Genomic DNA, 21,218 nt, shown 5'->3' on the forward strand with positions numbered 1-21,218 from the left:
CCCAGGACCAAAAAAAAAAAAAAATATGTGATATTATTGATGAATTTCTTATGATACACGGACAAACAAACGTCATAATAATATGACTATTGAGTAAACACTATACTTTACCAACAACGAAAAAAGATTTCAAAACGAAATTATGGTTGCCGTATATACACTTAAAATATGTACACTATATTATGTAGTATGTACACTTGATCGTACACAGTCAGTTAATTGCATAGGTACATATTAATATATAAATCACTGGCTGAGAAAATTGACATTGCGATAAACATGCCAAGAATATCAAAAAGACAAACCAACAGGTGTAACATTCAAACAAACGATCCAGAAATATTTTATCGTGTATCAGTATTTATTCCGTACATAGACAAATTCATTAATGAATTGGAAGAAAGATTTACAAATCACCAAAGTACATTGACAAGCTTCCATTCCTTATTCAAAGAAAGTGGTTTTGAAGAAGATTTTATATCTCTTACAAAACAGTATATCGAAGATCTAGAAGATATTGGAAATTGTGATGAGGTATTCAAAAATGAGTTCAAACTTTGGCAACGAAAACTTAAATGTTTATCAGAAACGGATAAACCAAAAAATGCAATGGACGCTATTTACATATGTAATGAAGCCATGTACCCAAATATTTTTAAGTTACTTAAAATATTAGCAACTTTACCAGTTTCTTCTGCCACTAATGAAAGGACATTCTCAACTCTCAAGAGAATAAAAACTTACATACGCAACTCTACTTCTGAGGTAGGTATGTTTAATTTAAATAAAAGTATTAATGATTATAAAGATTCAACTTAATTTAATGTTGTAATTCATTTTGATAGGGAAGACTTAATGGTCTAGCAATGCTATCGATCAATAAAAATGATTCAATTACTCCTGATGAAGTGCTGGTTGAACTATCCAATAAAAAAAGGAGATTAGAATTTTTGTTATAAATAATTAATAATATAATATATATATATAATTATCTGTATTTACTAAGTGCATATTAAATAATATTTTACTGCCATGAGTTATGTAAACCTTTGTATTTGTTTTGCTGTTTTGCCTATTAATATTTATACGTGTAATGTATTTGATTGTTAAGAAAATGGGTACTTTTAAAGGGAAAGTTTTAGTGTTGGTTATTTTTTTTAAACCCCCCCCAGATCAAATTTGAATGTACGCCACTGGGGCCATCGGAAAACCGGAAAATTCTCGATGGGGTTGCGTTGCTAACGAGTAATTTCTATAACGTATCCGCTCAGCACTTATTTACTGTGGCGACGACTATTAAATTTTAGATAATTTTGTCTTATAGTTTATATATAGCTATTAAATTAGTATAACAGAAACTGAATAATAAGGTTTAACTGTTATTGTTGTTGTTGTGAATTCTATGTAATCATTTGTTGAGAAAAAATTTAGGCAATGCATTTTTTAAACATTTTCAAATATTAAATAATTTTATAATTTTATGAAATGTATAGTATTTTTAGTTCGGGTAGAGGACTTATATTTTAATCTAATTGTAATCATTGACAAATATTAATTATTATGACGAATACAGCAAACTGATGGTGTATTATCATGCCTGAGGAACCTTCATCATTTTTTTATTGTCTATGAAGTATTTGCCCCACATACGTTTGTGAAGGGTTGCCAAATATTAATTTGTCCATGCCTGTCCGAAATCACAAACTTTGTCCCAGTTTATCATAACATCTTATATATTATGATATCATTGTAGTATCGGTTTTTTATGATTAAATAATTAATACTAGGCTATGTACTACAATAAGGCACTTAAAATACTTAAGCATTATAGGCGCTTACGAAAAACGGGCAAAGTAGACGTTTTCTGTTGTTCTCCGACGAGCGATGTCCGTTTTCAATCAAACCTACATTGCATTATAAACTGGATATTGTAAGTTGTAATGAGGTGATTTGAAATGTGATGAAACGTAAATGACACTAATCGGCGTCATATACCTAATGGCCATGCGTTTTTGCAGATGGCTTTTGAACAAGGAATTCGATTAATATCGTTTGAACAAAAATGCTGATCCCGCAGTCGATAAAATTGGAAAATAAATTCATGCACTTAAATAATCACTAATATAGTAATGAGTAATAGGTTAGGTTAGCCCAACAATACGTTAAGTTATACCTGCATCATAATTTCATTTCATTATGTACATCGGCAGATAATTCAACTGAAAATAACAATAAACGCACTTGCGCACTGCTGTTGCCTTCCAAAGACAGCAATAATATTAAAATTTATAATTTAATAATATTTTTTTTTTTTAAATAGTGAAAAAATATTAAAAATATTAGTTACTACTATGAAATACTATCGACTCGCGACTTCGATAAAATTAACGTCACAGCAGAGTACGCGTGTCGTACAACTGGATTTTTCCCGCGAACAATAAAAAAAGATTATTTTTAAAAACCGTTCCGAAATACGATTTTAACAACCATATAAAATAATAGTGATATAATATCGTCGACCGTTGTCATATGCTCGTTGCCGCAGTATTATTATACTACGTGGTTTACGTTCCAAACGCATTATGTTTTCCTTGTCCGTTGGGCATTGTGTAACGAATAACGATATTGTATTATTGCATTGTGAAACTTCCATATACTAATATACGATATCGACTCGTGCACTTATATAGAAGCGTGCGCAAAGATTTCGGCATGATGTCAAACTGGTTCACTATTATTTGTCTCAAATCGTATTATTATATCTCCATATTGCTGAGGAAACCGATTCGGACGACGACGGTTTGACATACCTATGGCCACTTGGGTAATTTAAAAAAAAAAAGCGAATAACTTTTCGATTATGTACGATTCATTTAGCGTTCAATTTGTTTTTGAAATTAAAATGTTCTTAACTACACCTATTATTCCAACAGTTGACCAACTATAGCTAAATTGCACTATAACAGATTTCACTCTAAACTGCAACACAATCCTAATCCTTTAGTCTCTCGCCTAAGATCACTTCCTAACAACCCACCGAAAGAAATTGGTGCGAAAATAATGTGACCTATTAAATTAATGAATAAAAAAAAATTACTGGAGGGTACGCTGGATGATTTCCCTCATCTTGTGCTTCATGTATTCTTTTTATTATGTATATGTAGTGTTATGTCGGTCACTTTTTTTACTTATTGTGTTATGTAATACAGATTGTAAATTTTCTATTAAAAAAAAAAAAAAAAAGCAAACCTATTAAGATAAATGATAATGCTATAATATACAATATACATGGATAGAAAGAATAATGATTCATGAAGAACACAAAAAAATAAGACGAACTAAAGACGTTTTCAAAAATCTATAGTAAACTCAACTACAGAGAAAAAAGTTTGTATCAGTATTCAATTTACTGTTTGTTATTTTAAATAATAAATTAAGTGGAATACATTTTTCAACGTAGATAAATCGTTATGTTTTATGATTTTTGATTAATCCTAGAGTAAAATCACCAATTAAAAAATTATTGTGGATAATATTTCTGCAGGTAGAATTTGATTTATCGGTTTTACATTATATTAAACTAAAGTTAAAAATATTTTTTTGTATATTTATAAGTGGCAATTAAATTGTTTTGAGACAGTATTTAGACAAACCGATACGTCATGTTCTCAAAAATATTACTTTTATTAATTGTTGTAATGGGTGATTTTACTGTGAGATTACTCAAAAACATAAAAAAAAAATGATTTTGTGTGCATGCGTTTTGTCTTTGTTGAATGGCTGCATATGGGTCAGTTACAGAGAACAGTGCGCAGACATTCTCATATAATATATGATATTTTATAAGAGTTTTTTAATACGCTTACTTTTATCCAAAAAAAAGGAGATGAATATTAAAAAAAAAAAAAACAAGAAAATTATAAAACCATACGGTGCCTCTATATATATTTTTTGGTCCTATACTTCAATTTTAATACGTTTTATATTGTGATAAACCGAATCGTATTAACATGTGTCTGTATTCTGTAGATACTGATACGTATTATATTATTAATTATGAATAATGAACACGACGTGCTCGATAAGGGCAATCAGATAAGTCGGAGGAGTTATAAAATAATAAATAATAATTACACGTCATTATACACAATTTGGATTAACGACCACTGCGTTAAATGAAACTGTTGCTGCCAACATGTAACGAGTATAGTATAATAGTATTTACATATAATATGTACACGGAAATAAATTAAAACAACAGTAATTGTTATCTAAACATCATTATTATAGTATAATGTGCGTGGATGCATAAAATATGTACATTAAAATATAATCGGAATTCAGCAGCATTATACATAATATAATAAAAATTGTGATGGTTATAATATATTGTTGTATATAATATAATTCAAACTACATAAAGTCGATTATAATCCTCCACGAAGCTATTGGATTCAATTGTTATTTAATCNTTAACGACCACTGCGTTAAATGAAACTGTTGCTGCCAACATGTAACGAGTATAGTATAATAGTATTTACATATAATATGTACACGGAAATAAATTAAAACAACAGTAATTGTTATCTAAACATCATTATTATAGTATAATGTGCGTGGATGCATAAAATATGTACATTAAAATATAATCGGAATTCAGCAGCATTATACATAATATAATAAAAATTGTGATGGTTATAATATATTGTTGTATATAATATAATTCAAACTACATAAAGTCGATTATAATCCTCCACGAAGCTATTGGATTCAATTGTTATTAAATCCAAGTGTTGTGGAGTTGATTGTGATGTGCTGAGTTTTGCAGTTTAATTTGGTGTTGTGATTTTAAGAATGCGATATTTTTAAATATTGTAAATCGATAAAGAAGACCTAGCAGAAGTGACATAATATCTACTGCAGTGTGGTTCGCCGAGCATGCTAATTTCTCACCCCATTTATTCTCCAATAAAACAGTTATTCCAAATCTGATTATATTAGATTAATTTTCCACTAAATTACTTACAGTAAAAAATTGGGGTACTCATTTGAAACAGATTGAAACAGTCATTTGCAGAAATTCATTTGTATCACCACGAGACATCGTCCTTAATTGAGCACCACGAAAAATCTCAACAATTTGAAAATACTGTCTATAAGTATATCGTTATTAAGTAATTCCAAAAATCAGGATCTGAATAAATTCATTGGGTATTTGAAAACGGGGGTGCGCATGCTTGGTGGATCACTCTGTTGATAACTCGTTCTTGAAATCATACGATAATATGTCGATATATCACGGCGAAACAGATCTATTTGTAGAAGAGAGTGGTTGAGATCCGGTTAGGTTGTTGAGATTTTTTTTTTTTTGTACATTATTTTAAATTGGGTGATAAGCAGCCGAGTGGGACCCTACTCGTACTGTAATATAATAATGCATGCATGGATCGGTCGTTGGACGGCGTAGGCGGCAAACCGGTAGATTTACGCGTTGCATTATTGGCTTAGGCGCAAAATTTTTTCTCCGCAGCCTTACTACGCGCACCGCGAACCGTTAGAAAGAAATTTTGCGCGCCACGACGATATGGGATACGAGCGCGTATAAATTATTCAACGATCACAACATATATAAATGTATAATAAATTGCGGTCATTTGCATCGTTTAACCGGAATGAACAATATCATTAATTACCCACAACAATGTCGACGTATACCTACTATTATGTACTTGTATACATATATGTATGTTTCTAGGGCAACTATAGGATAAAAGAACAGGGGCTAGAAATGTTAACATTTTCAAAATATTAAGTTCCCAGTAATTAAACTATACCCGTTACTCTTTACTCCGTTACCATAAGTTATTAGGTACACGGCGAATAAAAGTAACCAAATGCACACACACGCAGACATAATATAATATCTAAATAATTGACATACATTTGATTTGAATATTTTAAGTGTATGGCATAACTTAGGGAACCTATCCCCCTTTCTTCAGAAACTCTTACAATATTAGTTAACAACTATTACAACCTGCATATTATATCTGTCCATATTTTTCTTTCACTCAAAAATCACTCTTGAATATAATACCTATCAATCTTTTTCGCTTATATATACACATTATAGTATAGGTGATAACCCGACAGTAATCTCGTCATTTATTTTCGTCGTGTTTTATTTGTTTTGGCATCAGTGTTTACTGTTTAAATACATAATATAGGTTATATAATATTACATACAAATGAAAAATATATTTTTAAAAACGTGATATACACCATGTTATACCATACAAACAATTTGTTTATTTATGACTCCCAATAAAATAAAACACGCATGAAAACGATCGAACGATTTATACGTTGACCAATATTATAATTATAAAAACATGAATATTATATATTACGCATCATTATATTATATTGTATAAACTATAAAAATAGTTTAATGTTATATTATGTACAATTTACATACAAGTGCGAAGGTATATATCCATGAAGAGTCCGAAGTAGGCACTAGGCACTTAAATATTAAGACATATATTTTTTATGCTGATATATAATCTAATATTGTTACATCTTATATCGAAATATATATATATATAATATTGGTAATATATATCTTAAAATTATCTTCTATTAATAAAAAACATATAAAAGCGTAAAAAATAAGCTCTTATCTTTTAATCGTGAACGTAGGTAATTTATAGCGATGATATAACTACTGCAAGAAATTCCAGATTAAAGATCAATTTGAAAGCCCCGGAATACCGTAGATGCTTTTTGGGACTCTTTCAATAATCTAACTTCAAACATCCTCAATTTAGAAATAAAAATGTAATTACTATTATTTTTTTATTTCATTCTATTTAAAAAAAAAAATGTAAGATAAGCAAAATAATTATGTAATACAATATTATACATGATTAAATTTATTCTTGGTTCAAAAAAGGTATCATAATAAAGTTACCACAACTAGTTCACAAATCAAAACCACCGTAGTTGCAAATTATATTTTAAGCGTTGGACAATATTATAAAATATAGTTACCTCAAGTTAATATGTCAAAACCACCTATATAAATATATAATATCGATTTCAACCTTGAATATGTAAATTAGTGGCAAACCTATAGTACATTGTCGGAGGGTTTTCAAGACTTGAATGCTGGTTAGACTATAGGTTACAACCAGAGCCGGCTTAAGGCAAGTGAAAGTGGTGTGTCCGGACGTCCGGTGCGAGGGTGTTAATCTTAAGTGGATACTTTTACAATAGATTAGGTTAGGTTAGGTCTCTGTATGAAATTATAGAGTCCTGCAGTTTAGAAGATCACAAGACACTCCTTCCCCTTTAAAATCAAAGTTACTTATTAAATTGCGCTTGAAACAACGATTTTCCATCCTTTTCCTAGTTTCCCAGTTAAAACAAATATTTTTGATTTTTTTTTTGCAAAAATATAACTTATTAGTTATTACCAACCAGTAAAGTTTACAGCTTAATTTTGAATTCCGTTCGAAAATCCTTCCATCGCAAAATTCAAAAACAAGTAAAATACATAAAATGAAAATAGTTGCGCGACTACTGGTCTCGCAGCACTTAAAATAAAAAAAAAATTAAAATTTTTAAAAAATTTTGTTTGGCAATATTCTAGCTCACCATTGGCATGATCAGTTGGAGAATTCACAAGACCCTCATTCTCATTTAAAATCCAAGTCACATACACCATACACGACTGAAACACGATTTTCCATTCCCTTTCTTAGTTAAACCTAACATTTTCTGTTTTTGTCAAAAATATAACTTACCGGCCCCATAAATTTTCTAGCTTAGTTTTGAATTCTCTCGGGAATCCTTTCACCACAAAATTCAAAAACAAGTAAAATACTTATAAGAATTCACATTTTTAAAATTTTTTTGTGACCTTATCTATAGCTCGTCATTAAGTCATATAAATTTCATATAAATTAATAAATTATTCTACTCTTACTTCACACCCACTAATATATATTTACAAAGGATCCTACAGATCTCGGGCGCATGGCGGGTTCTGACCCTTTAACGATAATAATGAAACACATATAAATGTTTTACGTAATATATTCGTTCTAAACGTAATTGTACACAATATTATTTTGGTACATATCATATCAGCAATGAATCGCAGAGTAAAGATTCCCTTTTCACGAGTCTCGTTTTATTATACAGGTATAGGTATACTCGTATTTATATGCATCTCTTCAGGATTTTTAATTTTATTATATACATACACGCTGCAGCATAGGTAGATAAGTACCAACTATATAATATATTATTGTTAACTGCAAATAGACGCATATTACCTATCATATATTATATTATGTATACGATATCAAGTATTAACTGCTACTGCAGTACACGTTTAACCTTTTATTATAATGTTTTCTGTTTAAAGACAGAAGCGATGTTAATATACCATACTATACATTATAGTACATACCATGACGGGGTTCCGAAAACTACAGTAGGTTTATCGATGCCTATATATGTATATATATTTATCACATATTTACATGCTAGTAAAAACGTGTATTAAGATCCTGGTCGGAGATACATGACGTATATATACCGAACATGGAGCGAAGGATAGTAATAATATAATCGACAATAACCAACAAACACAATATTATATGATACCTATATAATATAATACGGCTTAAACCGTGCGTAAGGGTCTTGTTTAATTTCAAGTGATTAAAATTTGTATTTTTAAGAAGAGGACGTTTTATAATAATATAATATATTTTAATGTCGTTTTAATGGCCCGAGAGGTCCGATGGCACGATATGGTTGTTTAAACCATGAGAGAGAAGGAAAAAAAACGTAAAATACGTATTATTTTTTTCACTCGAAAAAGGATTTAAGCGAACAGCGCGGCATATTATAACAATAATATTTTGGAATGTGATATGTATAAGGTATATATTGTTCGAAAACGTTTTCATGACAATATGAATAATTCATGGGACGTAATTAATTATGAGATAGTTTTTACTTTTTTCAGCGCACTCGAAGACTGTTAATTCGATTTATCTATATATATATATATACAGTATAATAATATACTAGGTATGTATATATTTATGTACTTACGATGTTATACTTTATTATACCAAGCGAGATGTCTAACCATGCGAGTTTTCGAAAACCTTTTCGTAAAAAATAAAATAATAACAATAATAATATTCTACGTTTCCAAACACACGATTATTATTATTATTCAATCGCATATATATCGTCGTGCGCCGTGTGTTTTACTTATTGTCGTTTTACTGCTATCGACGTCGTATAATGTTATGTATTTATTCAAGTCCACGACGACGACGATAATATAATATAATATTATGTTCTCGGGCGTACACGGACACACGGTAGCCACATAATATTATATTATTATATAGGGAGCGCCATTACAGCGAGTAACCACTTGTCTTCGTGTATATAATATATTATATGGGTACACGCTGTGCCGAGATCGTGGCGGTGGGATTGGATATAATGATAATAATAATAATAATAATAATAATAATAATAATAATAATAATAATAATAATAATACCCATACGTATACGGTTAGGTGTAGGTTAGGTCCGGAGTAATAAACAGATCCTCCCCGTGCAGTGCTGCTGGTCGGTTTAAAAATTTCAAAAATTCAGTTTCGTATACATATAGCTAAGATTAAGGTCAGCGGTTTGGTATGATGGTTTAGTAGTAGTCTAGGACAACGTGGTATGGGGTTTTGTGTTTTTTTTTCAAAAAACAATTTCATATTTTATAAACGTCATTAGTTTATTAAAAGCATAATGTGGTAAGCGCGACCGCATTCCGCACTGTGTGCATAGGTATAACACGGTTACATATTGTATACGTTTTAAAAGTTATAAAAGAAACAGACCGCAGTGTTCATTTTTTTTATTATGAGCAGACTACCTAAGAAAATGTTTGAGAACGTTCCATTATTGTGGATTTTTTTCAGGAATTTAGTCGCGGTACTTCGGTTAACAGTTTGGTAGATATATGCGTATACATTTAATATGAATCTTTTTGACTCTTCTGTTTACAAGATTGTCGATGTACGACGGACAGGAGGTGAATATGACGTACTCAAATCGAAATATTTTATGGTATAGTAAAATACACATGTATATAGTACTACTCTTTATCACAGTAATTTTCCAGACTTTCAGGTACCAAATACCAATCAATTAATTTGAGTTATTAAATTAATTTATAGATACGTTTTGGGTTTTCGAAATATGTTCAACGTGTGTCCTTTGCCCAGGGGCGTCATTTCAACTTTTGAAAGGATAGGGCAACTGATTAAATTTGCCGACTTCAAAATATTTAAAAAATTATGGTTATCTATATTATATTTAATATGTATGGACGATCAGTGCCGCAACTACCGGGGGTGCAGGGGGTGCATTGCACCCCCAGCAGAGAATTTAGAGGGCCCCAAAGGGGCCCTCTTTAAATAATTGAAAAAGACTTAAAATTATTACATAGTAAATTAGAAAATAATATAGATAATAATATGTGTCTAATGTCTATACTCTATAAATAAAATATATATTATGTTCTGTTGCAACAATCATGTTACCAGTTAAAGCAGAATCAGTAATAGTTTATTTTTAATAAACCAGGAATATATCAATTAGTTAAAATTATTATAGTACCTATTCTAGAAATTTAAAAATTTTTTTTTTTAATTTGCATATGATTAGTTGGTGAATTGGATTTAAAGTTGGAGTTTCCAACAGATAGAGGACATTTTCAAAATATCACAATCAGTTCTAATTTGAAAAAACAAATTCTATCATATGGTCCTTGCAAACCGTCAATAAACTTTCCTTCGGACATAATTTTTAGTGATGAAAATGAAACTATGAAATCTAGCAGACACTTTTTTATCATTAGTTGATACTGCTTTATTTCAACTCGAAGATCGTTTTAAAGGACTTAAAGTAGTATCAAATACTTTAAATTTTTACTTTAAATTTTTTATTGCCACCAAATATAATAAAATTAAATGAAGCACAAATAGTAAAATCATGCTATGATTTTATTCAGTTTTACAAAACTGACGTAACTTCCGATTTAACTAGTCAAGTTCTATCTTTAAAGGAATTTATAAAAAACACTGATATGAAAACAATTAAAGAATTATGTTTATATTTAATAGAAAACATTTGCCAATAGTCTGCCCCCCCCCCCAAATGACGCCCCTGCTTTTGCCAGTTTTTCCAGAGTTGTGGACCGAGAGGGTAACACTAGATACTCACCCGCAGGTTCGTGGATTTGACGAGTTAAAGTCGGTGTGCCGAATTGCCAACTTCAAAGACGTCTCACCTGCAGGTTAATCTGACAATTTACGGATCACGCTACGAGCTTGCAAATCCCGAGGAGTTATTATTTATCGAAATCCGGGCATTACCTACATTATTCTCAACATCCTGTACATAGTATATCTAATATGCATCTGTTTTATACTCGATATTATTTGTATAATTGTATAGATGATATTCGTACACAGGTACATAGTTTTATCTAAATATCACGGAGGTACCGCTATTATATTTTGAAATTGGGAACGACGCAAATCGAGGAGCGTAAATACTGCAGGAATGTAAATGAAAAAAAATGAAAAGAACGGCTGCGAATTATACCACTCCGTTATTACTGGTATGCGAAAAATGCGTATACCTCGGTAACCTACAACACGATTTCGTATAATATGGTACTTGCAGCAGATCGACTCACATTGACACATCGAATGCACACAATGTTGTACTCGCGGAGCGGTTCATTATAAACAGGACGAGGAGGACAATCTGAAAATTGCGCGTGCATTACCAATGTATAATGTCTTATATACCTAGGTACCAAATACATATATATATATATATATGTATATATTATATGCATTTAGCAGGTAGGCGTCATCGTGCTAACTGTTGGCGAATTAGCAATTTGCTAAATCGACGGACGTGATCGGATTAAAGGTCGAATAATGATATTCTGAAAACTGGTTTGCCGCTGCACCGATCCGGCACGTGTGTATAGGTTATTTATAATGTATAGGTGCATCAATTAATATAATAAATTATTCTATATGAAGTATATATTTACATCATATATCAGTACATCACTCTAAACACTATAACGTTTCGTGTGGGATCCAATTTATAAATTTATTTTAGCTGATACAGGTTTCCACATAATATCATACAGTCGAGTTCCCATAACTCGAATCTCTAGAAAAAAATTTCATTTATGTATTTTTTGAGTTAAATGCCTCAAACACAAGTACACTTCATGGGGCGAGAAAAAAATTCGAATAATCGAGACCAGACAAGAAATGATTATTGAGACCATATTTTTCGTACAGTCGTCCGTTTATATATTAGTATTTTTTACATTGTCACTTTATATAAAACAAAAGACATTGTAAAAGCTGAAGAAGGTCGTTGTTGTTGCCAACTATGCCGTTTTTCAAATGCTTTTCTAGCAGCCGTCGTATATTCAAACTGTATGCGATAGTTTTGATTAGCCGTTAATATTTATATTTCGTGACAGTTGATCTAATTTAAAGAGAACAAATAGTAGTATACAGCACGACGCTTATTTTTAATTTATACTTTAGGTATAATATTATTATCAAAAATGTATGTCCATCGGAAGTCGGTGACGGTAGTGGATAGACCTGCAAGTAGCCAGTAGGTATATAGGATACCTACCTATTTGAAGGAGGGGAAGACCAAATGTACCAAAACCATATGGATATTAGGCTTTTGACTTTAGAAGAATCAACAATGATTATAAATACTGTATAATATATTATGTAGTAGGTCTCTTATATGATCCTATGACCTATATTAATAATAGATAAGAAATAAATTGCAAGATATCTCGTGATAATTTCATAGGCCCGGCTAGCTCAGTCGGTAGAGCACGAGACTCTTAATCTCGGGGTCGTGGGTTCGAGCCCCACGTTGGGCGACATAAATTTTGCAAATTTTTCTTTAAATTTGGACTAATACACAACAAATTGTATATTTTTCAGTGAAATTATTATTTTTTTTAGTACAACAACTACTACTAACACGAAAAGGGAAATTTTTAACATAATATGTTTTTGCGCTGAGGACACGTATTTGTTTTTCTGACCGATTTTTCGTTAGATTTACGTTATCATCATAGTTATTTATTAACAAATAACAACATATTTATGATTCATAGGTTTTAATTGTATGGGAAATACATCGAGTAGAATGATTTTTTGATCACAAATCAGCTTTTCTATTTTGTGCTTGTAAACCAGCTTTTGCTATAATACGTTGTGGTGTCGATTTAATGTCACATTTTATCAGACATGTGGAACCACACATTCACTTTGAGAAAAAATGCAACTTTTAAATGTTTGCTTTTGCATTATAGCTCTGCCTTTTTAATTACACGTTTCTACTTATAACAAAAAGAACCTATTTTTTATCTACCCACCAATAATTTTGATGATCAGTCGCAGCCAGGGAGCCAGTAACAAAAATTCAAACTTTGAAATTCTTTCCGGTTGAAAATGCATAATATAATTCAGGGCTCATTTTTTACAATATCCTATAAGGTACTTAAGCTCATCATATGTTTCAAAAGTCTATCTTAAGACGAAGCATATCTCTTATATGGAAGTTAAAAAAATAAGATGAAGCCGTTTGTGTAGGTACACACCGGCATTGCTAGAACTTGACCAAAGTCTATTTTTTTACTGTTTGAAGCTTTCAACGTTTCATTTATTATGTTACAATATTATGACATATTTTGTAAAATAGTTTCACGAAAACAATTTAAATTCGTCAATAAATACTCTATTTTATCGTTAAAAATATAATTTATGATTACCTTTTTATAACTATAAATATTTTTTTTAAATGAGGGGAAAGGCAGCGATAAGAGCTAAGTTACGAACCGCACAATATTATGAAAAATACGCAGGAGCCAATTGAAGGAAAAAAGAATTACTAAGAAAATACTAAAAAATCATGGGTTGGAATTATCTCTCATCACCCCTCACGTTTGACAACCACTCTACATGTCAGTATGCCACTAATGGCTAATAACTACAGTGTAATACATTTTACTATACTGTTCTACATAAAATTAATACTACTGTTCTTTACAATTAATTGAAAATTATTGGTGAACAATTTTAATTGTACATATATATTTGTTTTTAAAGTGTAATTTATTATTAATTATTATACTTAATAAGATCAATTACATTTTATTCAAATGAACGAAAAATTACAGCAAAAATTTGATCGCCCAACGTGGGGCTCGAACCCACGACCCCGAGATTAAGAGTCTCGTGCTCTACCGACTGAGCTAGCCGGGCACTTGCAAATATTTGGAAAATGTTATTATTTAACATTCATTAATAAACTAAAACAAACCTAAAATACTAACATACTTACACTGCAATAGCTGCCAATTCATGATCAAGTTATAAATTACTTACACTATATTACATTTTTACACCCATAATATCCTAATAAAATAAAAATAGTGAAACTATAGGTTCAACACGATATTGTATAATAATATAGTAATAATATATAAAATAGGACCTACCCATCATAAGATTCGAGTCAATGAATCAGTTAATTACATTGCACAACAATATTGACTCGATTTGGTATAAACTTGCAGCAATAGAAATATTATTAGCAACTACACGACGACGACGTAATCAAATTCTGTGGACTAGAGCTAGATGGTTTTTCTGGCATATTTTTATTTTTTGAAACACTTTGCTAACATAAAGTTGTGCTGTTGGGGATATAGTTGGCAGCGCTAAACTTAAAAAATCCCAAGTAATGAAAAAGTAGTATTTTTTCAGTATTTACCTGTTTTGACAGTTTGAAAATGGGTGAAGATAGCAGGTGGGGGTGGTGGCACAACTTTACGTGCGTCGCATACTCTTGAAAATGTAAAAAATATTTTTATGTACCTACAACAAATATGACACGTACAAAATATAAGACGTTTGGCTGTAAAATTAGACAAATTAATGTCTAAGTATACTATTGATGAGTGCTACATTTATCGGTGAAACGTAGGTGCGGTTATTTATTGACTTGTATATTATTAGTATATTATATTATTTTCTCCCGAAAATAAATTTCAGCTAGTACGGCGACGTCTGTTTACACTATATGTCCACGTAATAGTTGTCTGAGAGACGACTCCGACTCTCATTATGTTCAATGTTTAGTATACCTAATGGTACCTAATTTATATACCGACTAACATATTTAATACTTTTGTCGTGTGCAGATCTCGAGAGACGCAGTGCTCAAAATAGGTACACGCCACACGCATACAATATTTAACTTCCTCCGACCAAAGAATAAAATATTTACGGTTAATTTCTTATGTACGTTCAAATATTTATAATATTCCCGGAATAATGAAACATGATTTTATGACGTAAAATTCGATTAATCTGAAGTAGGAGGCACCTACGTCGTCATGCAACTTAAATAGCAATACCTATCCTATGTAATATTATTTAAATATAAATAATAAACTATACTTTCACGAAAATATCATAAATGATTTTATTATTTGTCTATGTACTTACCTACCTACATCATTAGTTATTAAACACAGTGTGTATAACACACCTTTTGTTTTTATTGACTACAGCTCAATAAAGAACTCTGAACTTTTGATTTCTGGTTGCTCTGGATGCTCTGAACTTTTGACTGGCGTGAATTCCACAGAGTCACTTGATTGATTTATTACTGACACTAAATAATTATAATATACCTATTGTAGCTTGTAGGTTTTTTTCTATAATATTGTCAATTTACTCACTCATAATTACATAGTAAGTAGTAAAGCTTAAAATAACATAACATTTTTTTTTGCATCGTATTTAAAATATTTTGTTTGCCCGCATAAATCATAATAAAAAGTAGCATATCAACAAAATATGGTAAAAGGTTTTCTATTCTTGATTATTTAAAACGATATACATATGTATGTATTATTAACAATTTAATACATGAACAAAAATTACTTATCAGGAAAACCTCTCAGGCCTTGTAGAGCCAGTTTTCGGATTTTGATAAATATTTTTTTATCTGAATGAAAAAGACTTCCAGGTCTTACAGGCCGAATAGAACTCTAATTTTTTTATTCTATTTCCAATAATTTTATAAAATTGTTTGTAAAAAAAGCTTGAAATCGTCCTATTTTTAAAGACATATATACCATAAAGTTATTGAAATTAAAATACTGAAAAATAGAGAGTTCAATGCTGCCTGTAGAACATTATCTTCTATTAGTTAAAAATAATAATGATGACATTTGGTTGATTTTATAGGACACGATCATTATTATTGTTACCGTAGACTGTAGAGTATATTTTTGTGGACGAAACGACATTAGCACCGGGTTAACGTTGTATACGAGTTGGTAAGCGCTATAAAATCTCCGATCGTCACAGTAATATAATATTATATAGGATGCCCTCGTGAAAAATACCACATGATGTAACATAAAGATTATTTGTGTAATGCTATATAGATACGTCCTATTCATTTCCCATATGCCCACCATCACTCTTTCGAAGAACCCGACACTCTGCAGACTGATTATTAACATACATAATTCGGGAAGTGCAGTTGTCTGAAATGGGTGCAGATTTTCTTAAACCTTCAAATTGCTTATTGCATATAATAATTTTCTACAGATCGTAATATATATAAATTTAATAAAAAGCTGTATACAGACGTAGGTTATGCTGGCCTTTGCCTGCTGGCCGTCGATAAAAATGGACTTGGTCGCGTTCCGTTTACCTATATTGACTATTAAAATCACGAGTGCGGTGCGTCTTTTAATTTCGTGTTTTAAATGATTGTTTGCACCGCGGTGCACGTAATCCGGTGCATCGTCAGGTGCGTGGTGTTGTACTCTGTACTGCAATATATAACTAATGCATATTATAATATAGGTATAGGTATATACTCACGTTTTTTACGGGGTCGTCACCGTGTTATTATGATTTTTGATCAATCGTCAAAAGATAACATCTTCTTATTAAGAATATAGAATATTATAGAATTATAATTATGTAATTATATAATATAGAATTAAGTTTCTATACTTCCTTACACAAAACCCGAACTGCGTATACAAACAAAAATCGAAATTTTAAAAGATCGCTTGCAATCATTATCACAACGGAAAATTAAAATACATTATAATCATTTGCAGTTTGCTTAAATCGGACCAACACGCGACAGCTGGTGTAAATAATAGTATTAATATAATACATTAACCCGTTTTTATATGATTTGTTCGGATGACGATGATGCTTATGATTCTATATGTATCAGGTGGTTGTTTTAAAAACGCGATCGCACATTTCTTTCTGCAGATGTAGAACTGACACTTTTGGACAACAAGTGATCAAGGGGAAAAAAACAAAGAATTCCGTAATTCTGCAGTATATATATTAATAGTATTCCATTAAATCGTAAAAAAGCAAATTGCGTAAAGTGGGGCCCCTTTATAGGTACTTTTTAAAGGAACAGTCAGGTCGGTATATGGCGACGCATGAATACGGTATACCTATACGCCAAGACCACGACGAGGTTATTAAACCGGCGACGAGCCGACGAAATGATATAAAAATCGTTACAATATATAATATAATATAAACCGTAGTATATTGTATTTACGTGTTATACACAATGACGTGCTGGGTATATAACGGAGCGGTTTGTTTTTTTCTCGAAAAAATAACGTTCGATTACGTGTTGGAAAGAAACAAACGGTCTTACACATAATATACCGTAGTAGTGTAGTACAGGTATTGAGGTATATATAATATGGTCGACCGCGGTTGACGGTTACCGCTCTCCCGCACGCCACCGTCTAATCATCCCGCGTTTTTTTTTAATACGAAATTTCATGCACGTCCTCTCGACTCGTCACAACAACCAGACCATATTTATTATGTATATCTAAAATGACGAGATACGATAAATCGCGGTCCACACTTCAGCTGTGTACAATAATGATATGTACCCGTAGAGGTAGGTAGGTAGTTTATTGTAGGTACCTATAAATATTTAACCATAAGACATTATAAAATTATAATTTATTAGACATGTACCTACTCGTTCGCGCTACGTTCTCGTCGCCGTCGTATCGCGTTCCAATTCGATGACTTCGTTAGATTTGTGTGGAAACTCGCAAAGTCTTTATTTGGGTTCGACGTAAGGATCGACATTTCGTCAACGAAGCGTGAACATAGTCGACACACAAACTGCACTGTCCTCGGCACAGAACATGACCGCAAATTATGTTGCTATTGCAGTTTATTTTTCATTAACCGTCGTCGTGTATGTGCAGACGAGAAGAACACCCTTGAGGCACAGAGACCTGTGGTGAAAACAACTTATAACGCGTCGTATAATATAGTTAGCGCGGTAGACATAGGAGTCGCGCATTCGAGTTTAACGATGTCTTATAAAAACTCTTATCGCACAATGAGTAGACAGAACTATAATGACCTAACCGGCACGAGTAGGCGTAATTATCTATATACGCGTATGTGTGTGTGTGTGTGTGTATGTGTGTGTGTGTGTAGAGTGTAGACGCACACACACAATATTGGATATATGGTTCTAATTCTGTGACACGTGCGTCTTCTGCAGTGGCGCCATACTGTGTAGCTGTCGATTATACGAAAATTACGATCCGCGTCCATTCGGTTTTAAGTGGCCATCGCTATCGAAATTGTTTTACGTACATGTATATATTATACCTAATAACTTTCTTTTGCTAAATCAAAAATTGAAAGAGGTTATCGCAACCTACTGTGCAGCAACATAAAAATTAAAGTGCATAACCTCGAATCAAAATTATTCATCGTTTGACTAGCTCGTTCGATCGATACAACCATCTATATATTTCGATGCCCATCACCTGTCATGGGGATATATTAGATTAAAAACATATCATTGATCAACAATGATAACGATATACATTTGAATATTTTATAGTTTAAACAATATTATTGTGATTTTCTGCAGTCTGCAGTCTGTACCCGTTGAGGTTTTTACGAACACCAGATTTCAGTAGTTAAATCTAGTTAAATCTAGTTTATACTTGAATACTAAATATTATTCTTATTTTGACCAAGTATACCTATTCAAGATTTAGAGTGGGTTTAAAGCTATTATTGAGATAAAGTGAATTTGAGGTTAAACTAGTAAAAATTACGATTTATTAACCGATGATACACACTTATAATGATTACATCTGTAATTTAACATGAATACATTTTAATGAACATACTCATTGAATTTGACAATACTAATTATAGTAATTAAGACGATGTACCTACCTACCTGTATTATTAATGTTACAACAAATAGTAGTTGATAATTTTACAATGAAAAAATCTAGTTTGTGAAATTAATCATATACTACATAACTAGAAATGCAATTTCGCAATTACTTCAAAATAATATTATCTATGTTAAACACTTTTTTTTTCAAAAATGTTGACTGTTTTCAAAATAATGAGAGCCTATTAGATTAAATTTATTTATTTAGATTTATAAATTGTCGACGTAATGCTTAAAAAGTTCCGGTAGCGTCGTTGATGCCACCAAAAAAAAAAGATTTAAAAATCATCTTGCATGTACATCACACCTAGATTCGTAACACAAAATAATAATAATGTTTAGGTACATGCAACAGGTGCCGGGGAGGAAAATTCATAACAGCGGTCACGGTCATATCATTATACTGTTGCTGTGATCACAATAATTGTATTATTATTGTTACACGGCCTACGGGTCTTGTTGCAGTACAACTCGGAACCGTTGCTCATAGTACGCCTCAAATAAAAGTGAGACGTAGCTGTTAAGTCTACCCGCACATGCGTGTGCATTATAATATTATTATAAGTATAATAATACAACGCGCATAATGATAACGACCACATTATCACGTCGTACGCGCGTACACATAAATAAGAATACTTTATAATAATATTATTATTATTATTATTATTATTATTATTATTACAGTCATCGCAGATTGTAATATTATAAAAAAAAAAAAAAATTACGCGCATTTTACGCGACGATTTACCATTATAATAATAATTACGCTTGGAACAAGTCCAGATTTATCGTATTTTTTCCTTCGCCGTCGTCGTCTCGCAATCGCACGCGCGTCCCGCCACAATAATAATAAACGTCTATCGGGCCGTCCGTAAAAATATAAGAGGAAAGGAAAAGAAAAAATGGAAAAAAATATATATATTTTACGCACGCTCGCGTACTACACAGTACACACAACGGGTGGTGGCATGTGTGCGTATATGCGGTCCAATATATATACAGGGTGATTTCACTAAAAGACCGTAATGTATTCAAATTGTTGAGTTTTTTTTGCACCTACTACTTAAGGCGAGTGTCCCGAAACTTGTGTTTTGCAAAATATGAAAACCCCTTTATAGGTATGTTGTAGATTATCCATTTGTTGACTTTTTTGAAAATGTTGATGTGTCTAATTCAAAATTCGAACGAGTATAGTTTGTCAGTTTCCAAAACATTTATATTAAGGATAATAGTATAGATGTAATGTTGGGTCGAGTACTTTTTTTAAACTTTGACTATTTTTACAAACTTTAAATATTGATAGATTAATATGAATTACTGAAATCTTCGAATCGCCACGGCCAGCTCCATATCTCCCAGCCCCCGCATCATCACGAAAATGTGAGTTGAGTAATTCAAAAACTACTAGTCGGAATTTTGATTTAGACATCCGACTATAAATTGTCAGCAACAATTTCACATTTAACTAATTTACAGTAAAAAAGGCTGGGAGCATAGCCGTTTGAAAAACAGAAGTATTTGTATATCTCTTCGAGACACTGCTGCTTGAGCATACACATGTACAAATAATCTCGAGAATTCGAGAACATTATGATCTAGGCATATAGGTGTTTAAAAATTCGAAAAAATCAGATTTTGGACGGCTGCATTATTGACGAAATAAATGGCACGAGCGTGTTTGGTGAACCATCCTGTATATTATTATGTGTTTGTACGAACAGTGAGTGTGTATATACGACTGCAGTGTATATTATG

At 31.5% G+C, this 21,218-nt stretch overlaps 1 protein-coding gene and 2 non-coding genes across 3 annotated transcripts; 2 read left to right on the forward strand and 1 right to left on the reverse strand.

Moving 5' to 3' along the window:
• The first annotated feature begins 279 nt into the window (after positions 1-279).
• LOC111032270 (52 kDa repressor of the inhibitor of the protein kinase-like) lies at positions 280-959 on the forward strand. Its single transcript, XM_022312538.1, has 2 exons — positions 280-765; positions 846-959. The coding sequence occupies exons 1-2, from the start codon at positions 280-282 to the stop codon at positions 957-959; spliced, it is 600 nt and encodes a 199-aa protein (XP_022168230.1).
• Positions 960-12,965: 12,006 nt separating this feature from the next.
• On the forward strand, positions 12,966-13,038 carry Trnak-cuu. The gene has a single exon. It is a non-coding gene; the product is annotated as a tRNA-Lys (tRNA).
• A 1,317-nt stretch (positions 13,039-14,355) lies between these two features.
• Trnak-cuu lies at positions 14,356-14,428 on the reverse strand. Its single transcript has one exon. It is a non-coding gene; the product is annotated as a tRNA-Lys (tRNA).
• Between the last annotated feature and the right edge of the window lie 6,790 nt (positions 14,429-21,218).

This window comes from Myzus persicae, unplaced genomic scaffold (assembly GCF_001856785.1).
Source record: "Myzus persicae strain clone G006 unplaced genomic scaffold, MPER_G0061.0, whole genome shotgun sequence".
Classification (NCBI taxonomy): Eukaryota; Metazoa; Arthropoda; class Insecta; order Hemiptera; family Aphididae; genus Myzus; species Myzus persicae.